Below are 26363 nucleotides of genomic sequence, written 5' to 3'. Positions count from 1 at the left end.
ACCTCTTCAGCCTGACTCTCTGCCTGTGTGCCCCATCGGTGCCCAGCCTGCAGCCCACAAGGTTAATGCCCTCCTTGGTGCACGGAATGGAGCCTGAAAGAGCAGGATTTAGTGCTGATTTGGGCTCCCAGTGCTTGTTCACCCAGCCCTTACTAAGTCTGTGTGCTTGACAGAGCAGCATCTGTTCAAGTACCTGGGTGTGCAGGCAGTGATGATGTGTTGAAGACAATCTTATTTCTCCGCTGCCTCCAATTCTCTGCACAGGTCCAGACTTCTGTGTCGCCTCTTTCTGGCTCCCAGGGCTGTGCGATAACTTTGTGGTGGTCTCTGCTGGGGTCACTGATGAGCACTTGTCCCAAGAGGATGGGTTGTCTCATCCCTAATGTCTGTGGAGCATCAATTGGTGTTTATAGGTTTCCCCTAATTTGCAGTGCTGGATTTGGCCTGATCACCTAGAAGCCAGGGGCTCTGCTGCCTGCTCTTGGCCGCATCCCATCTCAGCCCATTCCCTTGCTGCTGGGGGGAAAGTCGGGTGCTGCTCCCAGAGCTGTGGTGTGAACTGGGGCTGGTGTTAACATGAGCTGCTGCTTCGTGGGGAATTTGTGAGCTGTTGGCTCCTGCTCCTCTCCTGGGGCATGTGGGCCACTTGCTGTTTGGGACTCTGGGATGAAATCCAGGTCTTGGAGAAGTTGTGAGGTGCCACCATGACATCAGGTGAAGGTGGCTCTGTCATAGCTGTCGGGTCCCCTGCCCATGGTGCTTGTCTAAGGCAGGTGGGGAAACCACAGCGGCCAGCAAGGAAAGAGCCATGTCCCTGTCACACACGCAGACATGTCTCTACTCAGTAAAATATTTATTCCTCCATTATTTCACAAGAGTTGTTTTTACAAAAACCTTACAAAAATTTCCAAAACACAGACATGCAGAAGAGGAGAAAAAAAAAATCCACCGTGGATCTTGTTACAAGTAATTGAAATGTACAAATAGGAAGGGTGAGAGGGAGCTTAGATTACAATAATCCCTCTGTCCTGCTACCCCTCCATGGGTGCAATTTGTATCTTGTCTTGGTGAATCTTCAGCGCTGACTGACAAGCTGTGATAAGCTGTCAAGAGCACGGTGAAGGAGGGGCCTAAGATTAGGAGCAAATGTTTTCAAATATATATATACATATAGATATTTAGTGAAGAAATATTTATTCCCTGCTTTTTTTAGGTTTACAGAAACGGCATCTGCAAACTATTAAATGGGTTTATTTTCATTAATGCTCTCAAAGAGGCAGTGACATTTATATCCCTGTGGTTTCATCTTGTATAACCGAAAAAAGAGCCCTGTGCTTTCCATGGGAATAGGAACACCTCCTCCCCAGCCCCCTCCTCCCGCCCCAAGCTGCATTTCTCATGGCAAATGATTTGATTCACAGTGGATCCATCTTCCCCCCAGCCTGGCATGTCTCTGTGGTGTCTCACTGTGGCATGGGGAGCTGTGTGCTCCCTTTCTGGCATGGGAAATGGTGGAGGATACTGGCCCTGGAAATAGGGGTGTGGGGCACAGGGTGAGTATTTAGGGTGACTTTGCTCCCTGGATGAGGTGGGCAGTGTCAGTCAGGCTGTGCCCCCTCTTTGCCCGCTGTGCTTGAGGAGGAGGCAGCTGTCCCCAGCTGGGAGGCTGCACTGTGGGGAGCAGAGAAAGCTGGGGCTGGGGGCAGGATGGAGGGGCTGCTTCATCCCTAACCAGAAGAGATGTGCTGCTTTCCTGGTTCTACCGCCAGGTCTCCAGCTCTGGGTGCTGAGTGAGTCCCCCTGGGCAAGAGCTGCCTGGGGTGAAGCTGAGGGTCCTAGTGCTGCAGCCACTGGGTACCATGTACAGCTGCAGTGTGAAAGGGAGCAGTGGGAAAGGGAGAGGATGCTCCTGGGAGCGGTGGGGACTTGGGTGGGCACATGTGTAGTTGGAAAACTTTCAGCCTTGGTGTCACACACTGGAGGATGTTTGTGTGGAGGAAGAACCTCAGCAATTGTTGTATTAATTCTCAGATCTACTGCTACAGTCCTCAGTGGGACTAAGCCCTTCTAGGCAAGAAGGGCTGGTGTCTTCTCCATCCAAGCCACCCACCTGAGCTGGTGGCTCTTTGTGGTGAGTGAGGAAAGGGTGGTCTGGTTCCCAGAGAGCTTTGTCCACAGGGTAAAACCTCCATCACTCCAGCTCGTCCCCTGGTGCTGTGGTATTGGTAGGGGAAGGTGAAGGGTGCATCTCTCTGTGGCTCAGTGGGCAAAGGACTGGGGCAGTGCCAGCCTGGGGCAAGGCTGCACACCCTGTGTCCATCCCCCTGCACATCCCACCTTGCAACTTCATTAAGCTGCACAGCGGGGTGGGACAAGAGGGAAACCATTTCCTTTCTGCAAAACCAAAAAAGCCCACCCCCATGGAGTCAGCCCCAGACCCCCACACACATCTGTGGAGCTGCCGATGGGGAGGCTGTGCCTCCGGAAGGCAAAGCCTGCTTTGCCGTTGGCACGAAGCACTGGGAGCCGCCTACTCAGCTGAAACCCAACAGCTTTTTCCAATTTTCTCTTTCCCTGGGACGGTTCAATGACCTGGGGCTCTGCAGAATCGCTCACAAACCCACCAAGGCAGGGCAACAGTGCCTGCCTGGGGATCAGCAATGCTCCCCCCAGCTTGCAGAAGAGCTCACAGACTCAGAGCAAGTCTGTGCAGATGCTCCAGCCCTCCTCACTCCTCTGGGAAGGAGGAAAGCCTGATGCCATTGACATAGGCAGCTCCTAGATGTAGGCAGTGTGGTGTGCAGGGGGCTGGCTGGGATCGGCTGTGGCAGGGGTGAGCTGTCAGCTTCCCAAAGTCTCTCCCAAGCACCATGGCTGGGGATGCACAGAGAGGTGAATGTGCGGGTCTGCTTCGGCACGCACGGTTGAGCGCCGCGAGTCACAGCCTGGCAGAAAGGGGGGCTCTTGATCCTCCCACTGCTGCGCGCTGTCCCTGCGGGAGGAGAAGACCCAATAACTCTTTGGCTCTCTGGGTGAGATACCCAAATTGGTCAAATCCAATAGTCCAAGATCCTCCCATGTTTGGAAGCAAATTCTTGTTTCCTTGGCAAGTCTGTCTGTCCTCGAAGAGCGTGTGGGGGGTATGTGTGTGTATATATAGCCTTTTATTATAAGGGTGCGCGGAAAAGCAAGTTTCTAACCAAGTTTGCTCCATATGTGGCTATAATTATGTGCCACTCTGTCCTGGGACTGACTCTACCTTCAAAAGGGAAGAGGAGAGGAGAGGTGCTGACACATTGGATGAGTGGCATGTGGGTTGGGCAGGCTGCAGATTCGTCCTGGACTGGCACAGGAGCTTCACGCTGTATCCTGGAATGAGGCCATGAGGTGGGCTTTGCCCTGGTCAGTTCACAGTTGGCACCTGGTTCTGATGAAGGCTGAACTCTTTGGCTTTGAGGCGCAGACTGGCAATGCTGTTGGCCATGTTCACCCCTTGGGTGGGCGTTGCAGTCCCGCTGGAGCTGTAGGAGGGCACAGTGCTGTGGGGAGGGAGCAGGAGAGGAATGAGGCATGGCCCACGAAGGAGTCCCCGTGTGCCATGCAGTCCTGCTGGCTCCCCAGGCCAGACTGGCTGTCCCCTCTTAGACAGCTCCCACAAGAGCAGTCAAGGCTTCAGCATTTTTATGTGGCTGGATGCACATGGGAACCCCTCAAACTGTGCACCAGGAGGCCCTGCCTTGAGATTTTGGACAAGACAGCTGGACATGGAGAGCTGGGAACCAGAAGGGATCCATGCCACCTCCTATGCTGAGATGTGGGAAGGATTAGCATGAAGCTAAATGAAACTCTTGTGAGGGCCAGGGGCCCCCCTCCAGCCCCAAAATGCATGGAGGCAGGGGAGCCTGTTCAGTGGCGGGCAGGGGATGCTCAGATGGGGCTGAAACAGGTTCCCAAAGCAAAGCCGGACAAGCTCCTTTTGGCCCCATAAAACTCCCCACGTCCTCAACAGCAGCACAGGGCTGCGCTCCCATGGTGGTGGGCTGGATCCTGGGCAGCCTGTCCTGTGGCCACATCCTCCCCAGCTTCTCCAGCACCTGCACCTACCTGTACGGGGAGGTGCTGGTCCAGGAGAGATACTCTGGGGTCAGCGCGGTGGGCCGCGGTGCCATGGGCTGCTCAATGGCTGCTTCTTGGCTGTAGGATTTGAGGAGTGATGCTGATCTGTTGGCCAGCATTGCCCTCTCATTACGGCGAAACTTGGCTCTCCGGTTCTGAAACCACACCTGTGCAGAGAAGGAAGGTGGTCAGCAAGGACCCGGTGTGAGCAGGAACGTCCCAAGCATCTGTCCTACTGATCATAGTCATGTGCAGGATGAAATGAGAGAGCGGACAGTCCCTGCTCTCACCGGCCGACAAGGCAGAGGGTGTTGTTTTCTCCCACACAAACCTTTGCTCACCTGGACTCTTGCCTCGCTGAGGTTGACTCTTCTCGCCAGCTCCTCCCGCACAAAGGCGTCGGGGTAGTGCGTCCTCTCGAAGACTCTCTCCAGAGCCTGCAGCTGGCTGCTGTTGAAGGTGGTGCGGTTCCTCCTCTGCTTCTTCTTCCTCTTGGCTCCGCCACAGCTTGGGCTCAGGCTCTCACCTGTGGGGAAAGCACAGAAGAGGCCACATGAGAGCCAGACCCCTTTGAGACCCTGAAGACCCCATATGGGGACCCAGCCAGGCTCGAGTCTTCCTAGGGGCCTGCACTGCCCTGCTCAGTACCAGCTGTGCTCCCTGTGGGCACCTGGGACTCTGTGAGGAGCAGCATATGTGCAACCTTGTGGTCTCCATGAGAATCAAAACCTATTTTAGCACCTGCTGGAGCTTAGGGCTAAACCTAACATTTGCAAAGACCTGTGGTGGTTTCACACCTGGCTAAAGCCACCTGGACCTGATTTTTGAATGCCATTCTCAGTGGATTCTGGGGCAGCACTTGACCCAAACTGCTGGGACTGCGTCTCACAGCCTACCTGCAACAGGGACACATCCACAGGATGTCTGGGGCTTGGCTCTTACTAAGGGTTTAGGTCAAGTTTTCATGGATGGCGATGGAAATTCAGCAGCAAAACATCTCTGAGATGTAAGTCTTGGCTCCGCCCTCCAGCACCCCCTGAAGACCCAGCTGTGGCACATCCCCAAGGTGACACAGGACTGCAGCTGAGCACCTGCTCATCCAGCCCTGGTCTTTGGAGCTAGGAACAAATACCACTGCATCTTGCAGAGCTCAGACTCTGCAGTGTTTATTTCTGGCTCCGCTGGCTCATGGAAACATGAAGCTGAGGGTGTAGTTTGGTTTCTCAGTATTGATCTTGGGCTTTCAGCCAGGTTGAGATTAATCTCCTCTTTGTCACTAATATCATCAGGTTTGGATAAGTTTATGAAGTCTTTTTCTGAGATACCCAGTCAGCTGCCTGCAAAGACTTCACACGGAACACGTCTTGTTGTTCTTCCTTACGGAGGTACTGGTTAATTATTCTTTCAGTTAATAGAGCATCTGGATCCAATCTGTACCTACTGGTGGGAAAGTATTTTGGAATTATTTGAAATGTTAATAGTTGTATGACATTCTGATTCATAGTGGGGTTATATTGGGGTTTTCTGCGCTACACCATTGCAGAGGCTGTGATGGCAGGAATTACAGCTCCCTAAATATGCTCAAGAAATAAATACTTGCTAATAAGCTATCTTGATACACTGCACATATTTAATAAGTTTTCAGATGATACTTGAGCAAGTAACAATCTATAGGAAGGGATATTAATTTACTCTTCTGCTTCAAGACACCACCAAGCTGTTGAGGAGGAGAAAACTATGGGTTCCAAAATTTTTAAGGCCAGAAAAACCTTCTTGGACCTTAATTCTGAATAATTCCAGCCATGAAACCTCCACCAAGTTCTCCATCAAGTCCCTAAGGGCCCTTCCTGCCTCATATGCCACTCCCAAGGGCTGTCCCATCCTGAGATGAACCCTGAGGACCAGAGAAACCCGAAGAGTCTGCTGGAAGGTTGTCCCTGGGACTAATCACCTTCTGTCCAAAGCAAGATTCAAGCTCAAACTACTGCAGTTTCCTTACACCCTTCTCTGAAAACCATGCTGATGCTGATGCCACCAACAGCATTCCAGTACCAAACATGAGCCAGGGCAGGGGATGCGGCAGAGGAGGAAGAATTAAATGTATTTCCATTACTGGCAGTGGCCTCCTGGAAAGAGCAGATGACTTCTCTGGTGCTTTGCTACAGTGAAGACCAGTGCTGGGGCCTGGGAGTGCTGAGGGCCTCCAGCACCCTGACCTGTTAAGGGAAGGAGCGTTGCGCTGGAAGGACAAAATGCAGGGATGTGGATGTGGGACCTGGGCACCACCACCAGCCCTGTTCCCCATCTCCCAGGCACTTGCAGGGATGCTGCATCGTTTTGGCCATGATGGGGCCAAACTGCTGGGACTGTGGGAAAAGGAGAGCATCCCTGTATGGGAAGGGAAGGAAAACGATCTACCTCCCAGGGCCTTGCTGCAGCTGCCAGCATTTCTCTGGGTCTTCTATTGTGCTCTAGGTGCATTAGGACATTGGTTGACCATCCCTTCGGCTGGAAACAGCCTGTACTCTTGTATTTGGGACGTGGCCTTCTTGGTTGGGTAAAGACAAGACGGATGGTGCTGTGCCTGAAATACCTGCAGGTCTGAGGCCCTTTCCCTGGCCAGGAAACCACAGGCTGCCCTTCACTGCTGTTCATGTTTAAAGGCTCACAAATAAAATTCTCCAGATTCCCTCCAGCCCTTGTTCCTGCAGCTTCAAATGTTCTGCCAGTCTCTGCTTTCCAGTTGCCCCTTTTAGTTAAACTCCTTTTTTGGTCCTGTTTTCCTTCAGCAAGCTAATGCACCGCTAGATTAAAATACATGAAGTCCAGCCATGGAGTTTTCCGGGGCCCTGGGACTGAAATGGGAACCATCCGGCTGGGAAGGAGCTACAGGGTGTGACAGGGTGACAGACATTTCCTTGTGGGTTTATGGCCACCCCATAGGGCTTCTAGGGAAATTATAAGATAGGGCTCAGTTCAAAAAGTGCCATCACCAAGGGCACCCACTGCCCTCCCCCCTTTAACTGGCAAAAATTTCAACAGAACCCTAGTAAATGTCTACATAAAATTTAAATCCCTTTTGGTTTTGTCCTTGATTTAAAATCTGGCTGTAGGACTTTTCCATAAGTGATGGCTTCTCTCACCCACTCTAATTTGGCTGAAAGCAAGGAGGAGGAGGAGAAGTTTCTCAGATTCTCAAACCAGCTCTGTAGGATCTGGCCCTGTTTCTGGCTGGCTTCTATCTCCCCAAACCTATGCAGGCAAGAGCTAAATGGTTGTGGGATGCAGCTGGTGCTGCGCGATTCCTGAATGGGGCTGGCAGGTGTGCTGGGATGGAGATTTAAGACTGGAACTGGGTCAGGATGCATCCAGGTGCCAGCAGTTCCTGGGTACTTGGACAGCTGCAAGCCCTAGACCATGCCTGGGTTGGGGCATTTTGTTCATCCCCTATTGCTGGTTTTAATGGAGGGACCTTCTTCTGCACCATAAAATCCTGTGCAATGCTCCAGGGAGCTTCTCAGAGGATGCTGGTGGCCAAAACCCCTTCCCCACCTACTCACACCTTCCCTAAAGCATGCTGTACTCTGACGTAGCTCAGAGCTCCCCAATCCCCACCCCCAACCCTTTGCTTTCCAGCTCAGTTATCTACTACGTTAATTTTCACCCTCATTTTCCACCCCATCTCTGCACTGCAGGAGTGCACCACAAGCTGGGGTGCTTGCCTGGGTCCTCAGCTCCGCTCAAGGATGAGCCTTGGTAATGGATCAACACCTTTTCCCCATTAGCTCCGGAATCACAGGCTTGTAGGACCAGATAAATGCTACCCTAATTGCTGGTGGCCTGTCTGACAGGTTTACAGTGTGCAAAGTTAGGCCAGATCGCTTCTATCAGAGATGCTTTAATAGCCCCAAATCCACTTTCCAGAAATAAGGATCGCTAAGCACTCTGTGGCCCTGGAGAAGGAACAGGGAAGGGGATGGGTTGAGTCCCCTGAAGACTCCCTGCCATCTTGCTGCCACCCAACTGCAGGAATTTGGTTTAACCAGATCTGCTGACACCTTGATGGGAGAAATCAAAAACCAGTTCCCTGACCCGATGGGCTTCCAGGAATAAGAGTTTGTAATTGCACAAAGTTAAAACCCAGCTTGCTGTTGTCCGTCTTTTGCCCCAAAGCAGTGCTAGGGATGGTTACGGAGAAAGCCTTTGTCAGTTATATTTTGGGTTTTTTTCTGGGGCACAACTGGAGGTATTGGCTTGATTGTTTAACCCCGAGGTCAGAGGGGACTCCAGAGCCATCCCCCTGCCATCTTTGCCTTCAGTGTATTTATCTTCCACTGACTGCAATTTCCGCTAAAGGGGAAAAAAAGTTTGCAGTGGAAGGGGTAAAATGGGGGATAATGTTACTGAAGAACAAAAGATGACATGTGGGGGAGGATGAGGAGAGGGAGGAGCAGGGGCTTTGCACAGAGCAGCATGGGTCCAGTGCGCTTCAACAAAAAAAAGCCAGTGTGTTAGAAAAGACACAAGTCTTTTTTATCTCTGTGATGTGGATGAATTTTGGGGTGCTGGATGCAGCCTGGGTGACCTCCAGCCTCCTCTCTGTGATGCCCAACTGCAGGCAACGCTGCCTGCCTGAGAGCTGCGGGCAGCCAGGGGGCCGGCACTCTGTCCTACGGCTGCTGTGGGGTGCTGGGGCTCACCCCAAAACCCTCCTCTGTGCAGGAATACTGATGCTAGCAAGCCTGTGCTGTGCTGTGCTGGGCCAGACAGCTGCCCTGCCACCGAGAACTGGGGAGTGACTGGTCCTGCCTCGTTCGCAAAGGCAACAACCCCAGTACTGCTGGGTCAGAGCTGTGCTGGTTCAGCTCAGCGCCAACCAAGCCCACTTCTCCAGCTCTTGACTTTCCCCTCTGTGCTTCTCTTAGTTTTCCATAGGAAGGACTCAGTGGGTTTCAGCTGCTGAAGCTCAGGTGCTGGGCTTGCCATGAGGGGACCCCACACTTGGCAGGGCCCCCAGCCTCCCACACAGCAGCCACCGAGTGCTGTAAAGAGGTAATTTTCACTAGATTTCCACCAAGACTTCAGCTTCGACTTACAACCTCCATTAGTAAGCGATAAACGACCTCTGTGCAGCTGTGATCCAGACCTAACCAGCATTTAACATCCCAGCTGCTCACAGGTCTGAGCCCTGGGGACCACAACATCCCCAGGCAGGGATGCTCTGGCAGGACAGCTCATCCCTCAGGATGGTTTTCAGTGGTGGGCTCCATTGCCAACAATGCTGTTTCCCACTGTGGGGCAGCTCCCCTCTGGACTCCCAGTTTGGGGGATTTCTTTGCAAAATACTCATCCCAGAGTGCAGTGTTTGCCTAGCAGTGTCCTTGTGACCTGGATGGTCATCTCTGCTGACTGTAAGCCACTGTCTCTCCCCTAGATGATGCTGCAAACCACCCCCCTGCGTGCACTGCCACATCCTGAGATAGGTTTTGCTGGCTCCAGCTCTGATGCTTGGCTTTGGGGTACAAATACCCCCCTTTTTCAGGGCCTGTGCCAAGAGAGAGCAAGTTCAACCTTCTCCTGCAAAAAACCCAGGCTACATCTCCTCCAACGTGTTTAATTTTCCATAGACCCTGGAGCCCCAAACAGTTTTCTGCCGTTAAATTATTTCACGCTTTCCATTTATTTGCAAGCAGTTTGCCAAAGACCTTTTAAGCTTTAAATTTTTCACCCCCTCCCCAGCCAAATGATCAAATCTGCCTTACCATTTACTTCCCTTCTCGGCCTGGAATGGCATTTTTTCTCCCCCTTTTTTCTTCTTGGGTATAATTTAAGGGTTGAAATAGCCTGGAGGGAATTAGCTGTAAATTCTTCCTAAGACAAATAAATTCAACCCTCTAAGTTTCTACGTTTTTCAAAGTGTTGAGAGACATTTTGGGTTTGTTTTACTTGAAATAATGATCATGGCATATCTGACCCTCAGGCTGCAGCCGGCTCTAACCAAATAAATAGCTTTTATTAATTAAGGTTTATCCTTAACAAATAAAACCCCAATTTGATCTCGGCCGGCTGAATTAGCAAAAATAAACAACGGGTTCTCTGGGCACTTGATGTGGATTTAACAAATTAACGCTGGACCTTCATCAGGGAAGCCGCAGGGTGGTGGAGGCCTTTTACAGCCAAGAAATCCTTTGGAAAAACAATGTCTTTCGTTTCTCCCATGGTCTCTCTTGGTAAACATGTGGACTCCCTTTATACACTTGGGGGAAGCGAGGAGAGCTCTGGCGATGATGTCCGCCAAAGTTTCATGTGTAATTGTTTAACTTGTTCCTCTAAATCATGCGATGGGGAGGAAGCATTTCCCTTTGAATTGTGGCAAGCAGTGTTGGAGCAAAGATCTTGGGTTTGGGAATTGCCCCTCCATGGTGTCCAACAGCTCCGCCTCCTTTTTATCCTATAACCTTCAGCCGAGACACTCAAAGCTGAAGGGGTGACATGGGGGTGCATGGGCAACTGAGTACGGCTGAACCCCCTTTCCAGCAGCTACTGCCAGTGCTGCCCTGTCTTGGAACACAGCAGGGGACAGTCTGGGAGCCCCGGGGGTGTTTACCTGGCCACACTGGGGCTTTGCAACACGAAGGGATGGCAGGAGGGATGCTCTACCAGCCAAAGGGGAGCTGGGGGCTTGTCCCTGTTCGCCAACGCAGGCTGCACAGGGTTTGTTGCAGAAGCAATGGTGGAGGGTGCCTGTGTCACTACAGGTCCTTAATCTCCCCGAACCATCTCGGGAAGCCCCGGGGGGGCTGAGAGGCAGCTCAGAAGCTGCCCCTCTGTGCTGGGTCACCCAGCTGAGCTGCCTTTCCTGCACGCACCAGTGAGCCCAGCTTGGGTACACGGGACCAACAAAACATTGCAGGTTGGGGGCAAAACCGTATCAACGTAGCTCCGTTTTCTGGGTGGTTTCACCCTGCTACCCAGGGGAGAAGACCCCTGGCACCACCAAGCCCTACGCGCCCTACCTGTCTTTGCTCAGTGCAATGCTGGGACATCCAAACCCATCCTGGGAACAACCTGCAGGCACAAGGGACTGGGTGTCCCTGGGGAATGGGGGCTGCCAGCCCCTCCCTCTGACCTCCTTGTCCCAGGCCATTGCTGCTCCCTGCTCCCCTCCAGCCCCAGCCTCGTGAAGACCCCAGGAATGCCGGAGGCTTGGGGGGGGGGCGGGACTGAAACTGGGGGGGTGTCCAAATGTGCTGAGTCCGAAGGAAACTTTCTCAGCTCAAGTGCTGTACATGAAAAATTTAAGAGAGGGGCAAGTCTCAGCTACTGGAGAAACATTACAGCGAAATGTTTCCGAGGATGTTTCACCTCATTAATTGTGAAAAAACTGAAACGCTGACACGTTTTTACAGGCTGCCAGTTTTGCTGGGGGAAAAGTGTCTCTGTTAAAAAGGAGCAGCAAAAGCCTGGACCAAGAAAGAGGCCAAGGCTGTCCCGGGAGGGCCTTAGCCTGTGCTCACTGACAGGCAGCAGCAGACTGTTTTATGGTTATAGAACTGCTGCTGCACCGGCCAGAAACCACCCAGTGCCACGGTTTGCTGCCCCTGGCTGCACGGACACTCAACTTTTGGGAGGCCTCTGCCCAGAGTGCTGCAACCCCAGGGATGCTCCATGCAGAACCTGAACCCCCGAGCCCAGGAGGCTTTTCCCCTTGCACCCCCAGAAGCTGCAATTGCTGCTCGGCAGTGATGTTAGGGATGGTGTGTGGTGCCTGAGCATCCACTGCAGCATGTCCAACTGAAAGCCTGAGCAAGCCAGGAAGCTCCTGGAGAGCCAGCTGAGCCAGCAGCATCCCTGCATCCCAGTGGGGATGTGTCCAACCTGTGCTTGCAACCCAATGGCAGCACTGAAGCCTTTTTTTGGGTCATCCCTATCTTTAGTGCAGTAAACACAGTGAGAACATGATGCTTAGCTGGGTTTTGGGACCAGAAGGAACCTGGAAAGAGGAAGCCCCATGTCACAGGACACTGCCTCTCTTAGGGACGGTCCCAGCCCAGCAGCAGCCACCAAATTCACTGGCAAAAGCTGTGAGCATGTTCAAAACTGGCTCTCCAGCAAGGGCGGCAGTGATTTATCTGCTGCTAAGCCCAAGTACACAAGAGGGAGAAGATCAGGAGGTCACAGTGAGGAGGGGAGGAAGAGAGGGGATGAAGGAAGAAGGGGATGATGAGAGGGAAACCAGATGCTGGAGAAGGCAGGTGAAGACCTGGCCAGCCCAGTTGTGTGCTGTGATTCAGAGAGGATGCACTGAAAAGCTGAAAGCTGGTGAAATCCATGGGGCTGCAGTCATCTGCCACAGGTAAATCCCCAAGGCTTTGTCATGCTCAACACTCCCCAACACTCCCTCCTGCCCCGGCTGGAGGCTCACACACAGCCCAGTGCGGCGCTCACCCAGCTGAGGCCAGGCCCCAGGAACAGTGTTTTGGCATGGCCAGCTCCTATGTCAGCAGAAGTGTTTAATGAATTAATTGCAGCTGCATTCCCTGAAGGAGGAGGCAGGGTTGGTGGGATGTCATCAAGCCTCAGGAAGGGGCTGGGGAACATCTTTGGCTGTGAAGCTCAGTGGGAGAGGGCTGAGCGGTACAAGAAGTTCTGCCCCCAACTCTCCTAGGTGGCTGAGGGAGATGGTGCCATCACCTGCCTTTTATCTGGAGTGGGAACTGCCTGCCTGTGGAGAGACCTTTAGAGAAGGGGACTGGGGCAGACCCCACTGCCAGGTTCACCAGCTCTGGGATGCACCCCAACATCCTGGCCCCAGCCTCGACCCTGTGGTGGGATCCAGACCACAGATCCTGGCACCATCAGCATCCCCTGAAACAACGGATACAGAAACAGCCTTTAAAGTCTTGCAGCAGTTTTGGCACCCGGTGCAGGACTCAGTGAAGCCTCTTGCTACCCTTTCCCAGCCACCTGGCTCCCACGCACCCTGGGAGCCAGGGCCATTGTGCAGGGCCACAGCGATCAGACTGCCTGGCTGTGCCTGCAGATGAGTGGCACCAGCCCAGAGCATCAAGCCTGGGACCCGGGGTGCCGAGCACATCCCTTGGGCTTGATCTGCAAGTGAAAAATTCCCTCCTTTGGCCATGCCCATGCAGCGTGTGACCACAGCCTGGCAAAGCACTTTCAGGAGCTGCCAAGAGCACCCTGTGCACACGGACGAAGCTGCAACCACAGCCTGTCACAATGGGCTGTCCCGGCTCCAGTGCTGCCATCGCCTCCATTGTGTCAGGTCTCTGCAGGGATGGAACCACAGAGGAGCGGAGCAGCAGGTGAGCTGGGGTGCTGCTCCCTGCCAGGTACCCCAGTTTCCCCCTAAAGGATGGCAGGGTGAGGAGAAAAGCCTCTTGGGACAGGTCTGTTGTCTGTGCAAGTCTGCTGGGGACAGTGGCACTGTGGCAGTGACGGCTGGACACTGCAGTCGGCTTTGTGTGGTCAGGGTCTGGGCAGAGTCTGGCATCTTCACTGCCTGCAGCAAGGGAACATGCAGCTCAAGGGGGTTCACTCCCCTGTAGGATCCCCCTTTGTCTAGGGGCCAGGGTCACACAGAGCCTCCAAAAACTCAGCCACAATGGTGCTGCTCTGGGATGTCCCCTGCAAATGCCAGAGGGAGAGGAAACAGGGTAGATACAGGGATGTGGTGTGTGCTGTGCCACAGCTCCCAGCATCGCCCAGGGGTGCTCAGAGAACTGTGTCAGACCGAAGGGCTCCTTGAGCAGATGCTCGCGGCCATGGGGCCAGGGGTGGCAGGAGCCACTTGGCCGAGCAAGCTGAAGCCCTCATGGCACAGCCAAGGGCCTCGGGGAAAGGCACAATGGTAGGTTTGAAGCACCAAGCCGGGCCAAGTACAGAGTGGCACTGACTGACGGGAGAGCAGGAATTTTAATTTTATTCTCCCACAAATCTGCCAGCCCCCACGGCAGAGGCCTGGGGACCAACAAAAGGCTCTGGCTCTCCCCCAGCCGCCGCTGGCTGGGAGCATCCCTGGTGAGGAGGCATTCACCAGCAGGGGGTTGCTTTCATCTCCCAGCCACGAGACCTTCTTGGAGTGGGACAAGACCAGTGCTTGGGCTGTCCTGCACCTCACACTGCTGTAGCACCCCAGGATGCCCCAGGGGACGAAGCCCCTGGGTACCTACCCAGGACACAGCCTCCCTGCTTTCCCAGCACCGGTTATGCCATGCATTAAAATAGCTGAGCATGGAGAGTGGCAGGGCTGGTGATGGTTAACAGATGTGTGAATGGGCTTCTGCAGTGCAGGGAAATGGCCAGCCTGGGCTCCACTGCCAAAATGCTGGGGTTTGGGTCAGCCCCGGGCACTGCAGCTAAGGGGTCTGGGCAGAGGGGATGGCTACGGTGGCCCCCCACAGCCACTGGCGAGTGGGATGCAGGGACAGGTGATGCCAGGATGGACAATGTCAGGACAGACAGACCCCACTGTCCTGCGTTGGGGCTGAGCACAACAGATGTTTCTTCTCTCCCCATACTGCAAACATTTTAGGCACAATTTGGTGCATCCCTGACGCAGCTGCAGAGATACCAACATTGCTCGCACATGGCCACCTGTCATAACAGGTGACATGATTTCTCAGCAGGGCACCAGCCATGTGTAATTAGTTAACGCTAATGAGACTTGTGCAAGCACCAGCCCTGAGAGCAGCACCCGCCTGCACTTGCAAAGCTCTGCTGAAAACTCAGCTTTAACTGCAAAGTGGGCTTCCCCAGGGGCTGGGAGTGGGACGGGATGATGGGTGCCTCAGACCATCACAGTGTCAAGAGCTTGCTGGGACTGTTGCACAGTGTTTAAAACAAAAGTAATCAGCCAGAGCTGCATAGCAGGAATGCTGTGTAGAGGGCTGGCTCCCAGCCAGGGACCCCTGGCATGGCAATCCCAGCCTTCGTCTCCCCCCACCCACCCCCACCCCCAAAAAAGGTGGTTTCTTGAAATTTAATAAGCAAACGCCCATACCAAGCCAGCCCCAATGGCATCTGGCACGGAAACCCAACACCAGCCCACGAGGTTAAAGCACAGACCCCATCACATTAGGGTCACTGCCAAGGCGGAGGGAAGATGACAGGCAGGGACCAGGGGGAATGGTGGGAATCCCCACGGTGTCCCCTCCTGCTGCCTCCTGCCACCACCCCATCTCCCCTCCCTTTTTTGAGGCCAATTGGGTGTTTTTCACACTGAGGCCAAGATGCCACCTAGCACCCATTTTATCAGTGAGCGCCAGCACCTGCTGAGCCTGTCCCACGGCTGTCAGCCAGTGTCCCTGGGCCCTGGGACACCAGCACATTTGGCCAGGGTGTGGGATGGTTGTGAGCCCCCAGCTGGGACCCCATCCCACCACTGCTCTAAGGAGGACTCTTGTGGGTGCCTGCACGCACAGACGTCCTGGAAACCCTTGCCAGCAAGCAGCATCGCTGTCCTCCTGTCTGGTTTTCATTTGAGGTCGGTGGCCTCTCGCCAAATTTATTGTAAAACATTCATTTTAATAAGTGGCTCGTATTTTGTTTTTTTTTTAAACCCAGCCTGGTTAACTGTTTCCAGGTTAAAGCAGAGCTGTGCATGGCGGGGACAGTGGGAATGGAAGGAATCAAATGGATGGCGGGGACAGTACAGCAGGCAGGTTGCTGGGGGCAAGTGCCAGCCACAGGCAGGACACCAGGTGACACCTTGGAGATGCCAGGGTAGGGGCAGCTGCATCGAGGTCCCTCTTCTGCAAGCCCAGTCGAGCTGAGACCCTCATCCTCATCACCCCAAGCTTTCATCCCCTTTGGGTCCCCAGGGAGCCCAAACATCATCTTGCCACACTGGGGACCATGATCCCAGCACCCAGCTGGCCAAGGCCCCCAAAATGAGCCAGGAGCAAAGTCAGGGACATGGTGGCACTGGTGGTTAGGGTCCCAAGGTGTGGGTCAGGGACCTCCAGGTGCTCTCATATAAATCCCATTAAAACTTAACCCTCAACGCGTAACCAACCAGGTTGTGCTGAACATGCAAAGGCCTTTGCAAAATGGACAGTGCCTGGTAGTTTAGTTTCGACATTTGTTTTAAGTTTTATAAACCTCTAATACTAATAGAAATGCTTCAGTGTCTTTTAATTTAAATGAAAACAGTTATTTTTTTAATTTAAAAATTCCCCTGAGGTATTTACAACCCCCAAATTACAGCCATGTGGCAAGCCCAGCTGAAAAAGTGAAACTTGTGAGGAGGGAGTGTGGTGGCCACCCTGGCCTGAGCCTAGCCCAGCATGGCCCCGAGCAGCACCGTGCCAGTGGCCATCCCCACATAACCAATGTCCCCTCCACAGCACCCCACAGACGGACTCTGCTTCACACCTTTTCTGGGGGCACAGGATCCCAGTTCACGGGGCAACCAGTTCCCCACACTGCCAGCCACGGCTGTCCCCGGCAGGACAGCATCCTGCTTTCCTTCTGTCCTTCCCTCTCGCTTCCCTTCCTTCCTTCTCGCTTCCCTTCCTTCCTTCTCTCTTTCCCTCTCCTGGACCCACAGGAGGCTGCTGCAGGCAGAGGCAGGAGCAGCCCTGCAGCACCGGTGGGTTTGGTGATAGAGCTGTCCCTGCCCATTACCCCATCCCACACCCTCCTCAGCCGTGCTGCTGTCGGACCAGGCTTTTTGCTCCCCACTGCCCGCCCAGCACTGTGTATGGGGTCCCCTGTGTGCTCCCCTGCAGCATCACTGCTACTCCTATCCCCAACACACCCCTGTAGCAATGCAACACCCCTCCCCGTCCCCAGCTCCTGCAATGCCCTGCACAGCTCAGGGTGCAATGACACACACACACACACTGCAGTGCACTGGGCAGCTTGAGGTGCAGTGCAGTCCCCCCACCTAACAATGACCAACATGACCTGGGATACAATGCAATTCCCCTGTGTGACCCAGGGTACAATGCAACACTCCCTCCCCCTGTAATGCCCTGTACAGCTTGGGGTGCAATGAAGCTCCCCCCATACACATATTGCATTGCTCTGTACAACTCGGGGTGCAATGTGGCTCCCACCCCGCCCAAGCAATGTGCCACATGGCCTGTGGTACAATGCAGTCCCTCTGCATGACTTGGGGTGCAATGCAATCCCCCCCACACACACACTGCAATGCCCTGCACAGCTCCAGGTGCAGCACAACCCGGCCCCACCAATGCTCTGCACAACTTGGGGTGCAGCCCGCAGCCCAGGGCAGCACAACCTGCTGCGCCAGCCCCTCTGTTCCAGCTCTGTAGCTGGGCTGCTCTCCGCAGCCCCCAGGCTCAGCTCCCGTGCCTGTGAGGAGGGCCTGGGCGCTGCCCCCTCCCCAGCGCCCCACTCGCACCAGCGCTGCCATGTGCTCCCCGGCGCTCCCCCGGCTCCCCTGCCATGTGCACTCCAGTTTCCTTGCGTGTGAAGCCTGCAGCCTCTCAGATTCAGTGGCTGGAAAGGATGGCGCCTCTCCACATCTGGTTCAATGCGCGAGCCTGGCGCCTGGCTTAGCCACAGTCTCCATTCAGAGACACACAGACTTTAATAGACTCATACAATTCTTCCTGATCTATCACTGCAGCCACAGCTGAAAAGCTGCTTTATTATATGCACTCCAAAGGGGGATGAGGAGGGAAGGGGAGGGGGCCAGCAGCCCGCTCTCTGAAGGCTCCCTGCCTGCCCGGCGTCCCCCCAGGACCTGAGCTGCACCCCCGGCCCTGCACTGGCTCTCAGGGGCTGCTGGCCCCCCAGCCCTGGGGTGAAGGAGCAGCACGGCGGCCTTGTTACACGTCCTGCCCAATTAATGCCTGCGGCCTCCCGAGCTGCTGTTTGCACCCCAGCAGCATGCACAGATGGGGCAGTTGCCAGCAGAGCTGCAGGGAAGGGGGGTGGTAAAGGGGACTCCATCTGTCCCCCTCATGTCCCCAGAGGGGTGTCACTGCCCCTCCGAGCTGGGATAATTTCCCCCAGCCCCTCCGACATCAGCATCCCATTTAACCCCCAACTCTCTACTAGGGGACCCGCAGCTGGAGCTGCCAGCATGGGCTGTCCATGGGCAAGGGGCTGCCAAGCAAGAAGGAGCCGGACCCCCCTGCACCCCCAGTAATGCCCCCAGCAGGTCCCAGTGCTGGGGCTGGTTTTCCCAGGGGAAGCACAGGGCAGAGAAGCATTCCATGAGGGTTGCTGAGTGTGGACAGGACATTTCATTACACTGCCGTGGGAAGTTTTTGGAAAACATCGCCTGCAGCCATGTGTCCCTTGGGCGGACACAAATATTGGGAAGGCCTCAAGGGTGAGGGTGGGATTTTTTTCTTTAATTCTCAGAAATGTGGAGGCCTACAAAGCAGTTCTGCAGTGCTGGGGCAGCGCTGGCCAACAGGCATCAGAAAACCACCTTGAAATTCCAGATCAGCCCTTCCTCCACCAGGTTTGCTTTCCCCATTCTTCCTGACTCAGCTGGGCATTGCTGGCCCTGCACAGGCACCAGGACTGGGCAAGGGACAGCTGCCTCTGCCAGCCACACTTGCACCCTCTCCCAGTTGCTTTTTCCAGCCAGCAAAAAAACCTGATCTGCATTAAGCCTGGTCTAAATCCTTGCCCAGTCCCAGCTCAGCCTGGCTACAACCTACTGCCTCGGCATTTTAAAGGATGCCCTGAGCCTGCTCCGTGGCTCAGGGATCCCATAGTGGGGGATAACTCCTTCCAGCTGCTGCTTGCACTGCAGGGAGGGGACGAGGTGCCAGCCTGTGGACATCAAGCCTCTACCAGCCCCAAAGCACCCAGAGCCCATCCTGCCTCAAACCTCATCCCTTCAGCTCAACGTTTTTACAGCTCGGGGGGGATAACTCCTCATGGTTGAAAGGAATCAGCCCCAGGAGAAGGAGTGATCAGCCCCACTCCCTGGGAGAGAGGAGGGTTTCTAACGAGGCAGCCTCAAAGCCCCAAATCATTTCATCAGCCTCCCAGCTACAGACACACACCCAGGCTCTCTTAAAATGCTGATTCGTTGAAATTCACCCATCTTGGCTGCGCTGAGCCGAAATTTCATATTTTTCCTGTGAATCAGCCCTGTTCCCTGAAATAACAGCCCAAAAGGACAGGGGAAATAGTCTTGCACTGAGCTGTTCCTGGTTGAGCTAGACATAACAGCCCCAGGGGGAACAGGCAAGGTGTCCCCATGCCCAGGCACCCTCCTGTGCTGGGGATGGCTGTGCCACAGGGGTGTCTGAGCTGCTGCTGGGGCTTAAAGCACATCAGTGGGTGCTGCCAGGGCTCCCAAGGGAGTGGGGCAAAGCCCAGTGTCCCCCTGCTGTCCCCTCCAGACCCTGTCGAGCAGTAGCTTTTGCAGCTCTGTCCCATGCTCCTGCACCCTTTCCCTGCTGGAAAGTGGGGTGGGAATGAGCATCCTTGGTGGCGATGCCTTTCAAAAACCTGGCTCACTGGGGGTGCTGAGGGGAGAAAAATCCCAGCAGCGAGAAGTGGGGAGGAAAGTGATTTTCCCGGCCTGGCTAAAGCTGCTCTGCTCTCAGGCTTCCCCAGCAAGAGGGGACCCATCTCCCCAGGCCCTGATTTGGGTTTTTTTTCTCTTTACCCTCTGGCAGCAGCTTCTCCTGGCACAGATACAAACATGTGCAGGGACCCCACAGAGTCCTGCAAATGCTGCAAAAAATGTGCTGGTAGGTCTCCTGCACCCCTGGGGAGGACTCTGAGCAAGCAGGGCTCCTTCCTGGGGCTGCAAAAATCCCCACTTCAACCCAGAGCCCCCTGAACTGGGGTGGGGGAGCTCAGAGCCCAGCTGGATGTGTTCAGCCCATTTGGGTACAGATTTTCCCCAAATTGGAGCCAGGTGCCACCAGTCAGTAAGAGCCTGACTGTACCCCAGGGCACACAGCATCCTTCCAGCACACAGGGAGAAGCAAGATGGTGAGCAGGTGTCACTGCAGGAGGAGCAGGATGGTGAGTGAGTGTCGCCCTTTGGAGCTGGAGGGCACGGAGAAGCACAGAGTAGTGGTAGCAGGGTGAGCCCCATGCCAGAAACCCCGTGAGACCTGGGGTCTCCCAGCCATGACCCCCACCCCAGGGTCCCTCCCTCCCTCCCTCCCTGCCTGTGCCTGGCAGCTGTTTATGCTGCTCTGGCTGGTTTTGGCAGGCCTGTGACCTAACTCAGCCTCTTGTCCTGCCTGCACCATAAGAAAAGCACCACTCCCTGCCCAGCCCCCCCCACCATGGCCGTGGGTTTTGGATCAGTGAGACCTGGGGAACCAGTTTCTCCTCCTCTGTGTGATAGGGGACCACCCGCAGGACAGTGGGTCCCATGGCAGTGACACAGGGTGAGAGCCATGGTGGCGGGGTCCCCAGTCAGGGGGGCCGAAGCCTGCCTGCAGGGATCACACTGCCGGTTCGGACTGTCCCCTGTGCCCTGCAGCAGCCCAGGGGGGTGCAGCGTGGGGGGTGGGTCCCTCCCCTAGCCCCTTTTTTTCCTGACTGGGATAGACCAGGCTCCCTGTGCATGGCTGGAAACTGTCTGGGTGAGCCAGAACACGTCAGGCTCCCCATCCATCCCTTGCCTGTTGCTGGCCTTGCACTAAGCGCAAACAAACGTGGAGGGTTGGGAGGTGGGCTGGGGCAGGGAGCTCCCACCCGGATTAATTGGCATTTACTCAATATGCACTGATGGATGCTGTACTGGGGACCTGCTGGCATCATGCAATGGGCAACTGCTGGTCTCGGGTACAAGGCCTGGCTATGCTGTCCCCTCCCCTCTAGACCGTCCCACTCAAGCAGCCCCTTGAGCATCATCCTTATGTGTAAAAAAAAAAAAACAAACACCCTTGTCTCTGTGTCTGCAGCCCTCAAAGCCCTTCAAGCAGGGGGATGTCCCCAGGCAGGCACTGGGGACAGTGAAGGTGGCATCTAGTTGCAGAGAGTCATGGCTGTGCAAAGATGGCTCCTGTCCTGGTGCCACCCATCCTGGCTGTGCTGGCCTTACAAGGACTGAGATGGTTTGCCTCCCCCGTTGCTTTGGATGCCACTGTTCCTGGTTCTACCACATGGAAACCATCCCCACCAAGGACCCTGCAGAAGGTCTGCCAGCTTGGAAGGATGCCACAGACAGGGGCTCCTGCCCCCAGGCACCCTCAACTGATGCTGTTTTGGGGACCAGTGAGGGACAACAGGTGCTGTAAACCCTGCACCCCAGCCTTGCTGCCCACTGGCGGGTCATGTCCCACCCCAGCACATCCTAATGTCATCCCCCCAGGCTGGGGTAAGCAGTTCACAGTGCCACCCCAAGCAGCAGGGACCCCAGCTGTCCCATCCTGTGGGGAGACAAAAGCACAAGAGCCTTTCCTTGGAGAGCTGCAGCCAGGTCCATCAGATGCTTCTCAAAGCCTCTTCCCACCAATGAGGGCTGAGTCGGGGTCCCAGCAGCCCTGTCCCTCCCTGAGCAGTCATCCAGAAGCCACAGCAAGCCTCCTAGCAGAGGAGTTTGGGAGATTTCCAGCACTTTTGGGGCCACAGAAAGCAGATGCATGCTGGAGAAAGGAGTGTGACAGGTCCAGGGTTATGAGGCAGGGGGGTCTTGGCTGGCTCCCCATGCCCATGGCCCAACCTTGCTGGGCCCACGGGTTTGTGTTGCCCTGAGCTAGGCACAGGGGGTCAGCCACAAGTCAATGATGCTGAGTGTAATTGCAGCCAAGCCGTGTACGTGCACAGATGTCCCAGGGAAGGCAGATCCCCACAGGCACATCCTGGCCCTTTTTCAGCAGTCGTGGTGTTACAGAGCTGCCTCCTGCCCATGCAGCCAGGAGGGCCAAGGTGTCCCCGAGCTGTGCCCCCCATCCAGCAGGGACAAGCAGCATTTGGAAAGGCAGAGAAGCACAGCCGAATTGTGTCCCATGAGCCAGGACTAGCAGAGCCCCTGAGCTGGGCCACCATGGGGACATCAGCTGGGATGGCTCTGCCCCACAGAAGATGCCCAAGCCTTGGGAGCAGCAACAGGGCTGCTTGGGGCAATCAGCCACTGCTTGACCCCAAAAGCCAGTCCCTTCCCCTTTTCCATTCTGTTACCAGGTCCCTGCCCCTCCCTGCCATGCTTCTCCCTTTTCAACTGCTTTCGTTTATGAAATTAAACCAAAACCAATTTCCTGTAACATCATCTTAATCCCCTCTGCCCCCTCAGGTGTAGCCTCTCCTCTCACTCCATCACTGCTCTGCTCAGCATTCCCACAGCCCCAGCATGGGTCAGAGGGTCCCTGTTGCCCCGGGGGGTGAGGAAAGGGCCCCAGAAGCTGTTCTACAAATGGGATGCCCAGGGGCCACCAGATCTCCCCATGCCATCGCCCAGTCCCGTTGGCTGCAGCCAAACGGGCAATGCATGCATGCCCCATGCTGGAGGATCCCCTTGGAGGGACCACAGTCCTTCCTCCAAGCCCAGCTGTGACAAAAGTGGCTTTTTTGAGTTTTCAGCCCTGAAGCAGCCGCTGGAGCCAGCGCCCGACTCCCTCTCCCATCCCCAGGCGGCACCAAAAGTAAGTTCATTGTTTGAAAAGCCATCAGTCAAGGCCTGCTGGCTAAAATTACCCTCCTGCTTTATCATCTTGAGAACATTAAGGGCTGTTGTTAACAGATGTTTCGCGTTACACATTATTTGTTAGTCTAATGAAAGGAGGTGAACAAGCTTTCAAGACCTCAGAAGTTGTGCAGAAGGTTTTCGAAGGGAGACTGCTGCATGGCTCCAGGGGAGAATGAAGATGACTATGAGGATGGGGACAAGCCTGCACCACCCTGTTGGCATTTCCTCACTCTCGCCTGGCTTGTGGGATTTCTGCCTCTTAATTTTGGGGTGCCATGAGAGCAACACGTTGCACAGATATTTGTACTCATTCTCCCATGTGGATGCACTGGGTGCCCTCAGGGCCACTTTGGGGCTGGGGCCAAGGCAGGGGCTGAGCAGCCCCCTTGGCTGGAGAGGGAGGCGGGGACAGCTCTGGTCCTCGATGCCAACAGGAAGGGATGTGCCAGGGGCTGCTCCTGGAGGAGAGATGTGCTCAAGGCCCTGGATGTGGGGTTGTCCCCAGCCACCCGCCCCAGTGGGGAGGACTGTGGGCTAAGAACGGTGAGTAAAAGCAGGAGGGGGTTGAATCCCCCTCTGCAAAGAATAAAACCCTACCCCAAGTTTCTCTGGCTCTGCCAGCCTCTGGAACAGAAGCCTCCTCCTGCTGCGGCCACCTGGGAAAAGGGAGAGGATTTTGTTGAGGTTGCAGTCTGCTGAGCACAGCCTGGGGCTGCCTAAAGCAGCCCTGTGCCAGCTCTGCCAGCGTGGCCCCCCAGACCACGGCAAGACCTGCCCGGCGGAGGGGGTGCCAGCAGCATCACAGCAGGCTCGGGGCTGCTCTTCCTCCAACTCACCAGTGCGATGACCCTGATAATGGCTTCCCAGGCAGAGCGCAGAGCCACACCCCGCAGAGAGACACTCAGGTACTGGGGCCCATTTGCATTGATAATAAACCCACTGCCAGTGACCTGCAGGGCTCCAAACTTGCATCTGGCAGAAAAAGCCATGATTGTGAAGAGGAAGATGAGAGAAAATGCTGAGAGATTTTTTTTTTTTACTTTAGGATGCCAATAAAAGATAACGTTACCAGTAAAAGTTCCTCTGCTGTCACCACACTGATGCCGAAAGCATCACAGATGTGTAGCAAAATGCTGATGCTTGCAAAGGCAGGGCATTTGCCTGGTATTTAGGGTCTCCCCATCTCAGTTTAGGAAACTGCATCCCAGTTAAGGCAGTGGCAGTGGGTAACGGGTCTCACAAGCTGATGTTTGCATGCACACAGGATTTCTTCTCTGTTTCCTTGCTCTCTTGCCTACTGCTCCCAGCTCTCATCACTCAGGTATTTCTTCCTCCAGGTGAGATCACAGGGAGAAATGCTTCCACTCCTGGATGGGTTGTCAGAGCATCCCAGATGCTGCCGGTGTCTTCATCCCTGCAACCTCACTGAAACAGGTGCTAATGGAAAATATCCCTCGTGGTCCAGCGATGCTAGGATCAGTTGGCCAAACCCCACAGGACCTCTGCCCCAGGAGGAATGGGCCTTCGGGGTGAAAAATGGGCTTGTGGGGATCAGCCAGCTCCCTTTCCTCTCTCTCTCTCTCTCTCAACCTCTCTCACTCTGGTATTTCCATCACCCCCAGTTCCCACTGAACCTCTTTGGGGTGCAGTAGGAGCTCAGCAAGGTGGGTAGTTTCTCTGCTGTTTTGCAAATAGGCCTGTGAGATGAGCTGGCTGCTGCAGGCTGGGCTGGGTTTCCAAAAGCTGCAGTGATCCCACCATGGCATACTGTCCCCCTGTATAGTCCCATCAGCAGGCAAAAACCTCACCACAGTCCCAAAGGCATTGCGAGAAGTACAAATAAAACCCAAGGGAAAGGGAGAGAGGATGGGAAACAATGCCAAAAATACCAGATACCATCCCAGAAAGCAGCATCCAGCCTCACCCACCCCTCAGCATCCCAAGCAGAGGCTCAGCAGGCCTTCTCCATGGAGGACGGAGGTTGTGCAGGGAGTCAGATGTGGATAGGAGAAAGATTCTTCAGACCTGCACACAATGTGGAAGCCACGGGAGGGGACAGTGGGGAGCACCCTGTGGGGGAGGGGGGTTCTTGCTAGGAGCCCCTCACCACACGTCTTGGGCAGCCTCTGGGGTGAGCTGAGCCCCTTCACTGGCACAGCTTCCTGGGTGGGCTGGGCACCCCGGCCAGGTGCGGATTAAGCCCTCGGCAGGGCCGTCAGCACCCCAGGGCTGCACCCCAGGGGCTGCAGAAAACAAGCTCGGGGTACCAAAGTCCAGTCGGGAGGCACATTTGGGGGATGCCACTTCGCAGAGTGCCCCGGGGTGGGCACCAGGGCCCGGGCCGTGGGGAGGTGTGGTGGGGCTGCATCTCCACCCCATGCTCCGCACCCCCTCTCCTTCCCCATCCCCATCTCCCCCCCGTGCCCCGAGGGGACATTCGGCTCCGTGAGGGCTCTGGGGGCTGCCGGGCGCCCTCGGGCCGGAGCTTTGCCGCAGGGACGGGGCGGATCCTCCTCGCCCCCCGCCCCAGGCACGGGAGCCGGGATGCGCCGGGGCCTGCGGAGCGGCGCGGAAGGATGCACGGAGCCCAGCGAGGGCTGCAGCCGCGGAGTCCCTGGGCAGGCGGGGTTGCCCCGGTAAAAAAGCGTTAAAAGCTGCCAGACCGTGCACGACGAAGTCGGGTCCCGGGTCGATCCCCGTCCCCTCTTCCAGCCCCGGCTTTGTCCCCGCCGGCCCGTCGCTGCCGGTGCTACCGGCCCGGAAACGTGCTGCGGCGGGCGCCGGGAGAAGACCGCTACGTCCCGGTCTCCACGGCCCCGCCGGGCCGCCTCCGCTCCCCGGGCCCGGAAACCCAGGCGGGGAGCCCCGGGGGAAGGGGGGGACCCCGTGGGCCGCGCAGCCCCGGCGCGCCGGGGCTGCCCGGGACCGTCCAATACCCGCCACCTCCGGTGCCGGCGGGGAGGCAGCCGGTGCGGGGTCCATGTGCCCTCTCTCCCCGGTGCGGGGTCCCTCTGCCCCAACCATCGGAGTGTCGGCACCCCCGCAGCTCGCCCCGACGGGGGTTACCCCTCGCCTCCACCCGCTATCCCGGTGCCTCCCACCCCGTCGCGAGGGGATACCAACACCCTTTTTTCCGCGGTGCCCGGCGCTGCGCAGGGGCACCGCGGTTCTGCAGCCCGGCCTGGGGGACGCCGGGGGCACCCCATCCCCAGAACTGCCCCGCACCGAGGGGGACCCACCCGGGGCGGCGGGACTCACCGTCCTGGGGCGCCGCCTCACTGCCGCTGCTGCCTCCCGACGGCTCCGGCATGGCCTTGCCGCCACCGGCGGGCGGGGGACCGGCCGGGGGGGTCCCGTTCATACCGGCTGCCACCTCCTCCAGGTCGAGGAGGTGGCTCACGCTGAAGTTTTTCCGGCTTTGAGGGTTTTCGGGCGGCTCCGGGCCGCGCACGGTGCCGGGGGCGAACGGCTTGTCCATGGCGAAAGCTGGCGCCGAGTCCATGGCTCCCACCCCCAGCCCGTAGCCCACCCCGAGATGCCGGGCCGCTCCCCGGCCCCTTTCCCCTTCCCCCCCCCCCCCCAAAAAAAATATAAAAAAAATTTAAATAATAATTTTCTTAAAAAGGGGGGGGGGGGG

General features: G+C 55.9%; 1 protein-coding gene across 1 annotated transcript; it reads right to left on the bottom strand.

The window, feature by feature from the left end:
- Positions 1-26363, bottom strand: PRRX2 (paired related homeobox 2). The gene is made up of 4 exons (XM_055721072.1): positions 25985-26363; positions 4458-4642; positions 4105-4283; positions 1-3539 (listed from the first exon to the last, which is right to left on the bottom strand). The coding sequence occupies exons 1-4, from the start codon at positions 26226-26228 to the stop codon at positions 3404-3406; spliced, it is 744 nt and encodes a 247-aa protein (XP_055577047.1). The 5' UTR covers positions 26229-26363; the 3' UTR covers positions 1-3403.

This window comes from Falco cherrug, chromosome 9 (genome assembly GCF_023634085.1).
Source record: "Falco cherrug isolate bFalChe1 chromosome 9, bFalChe1.pri, whole genome shotgun sequence".
Lineage (NCBI taxonomy): Eukaryota > Metazoa > Chordata > Aves > Falconiformes > Falconidae > Falco > Falco cherrug.
This window is presented reverse-complemented; position numbering and strand designations above follow the sequence as displayed.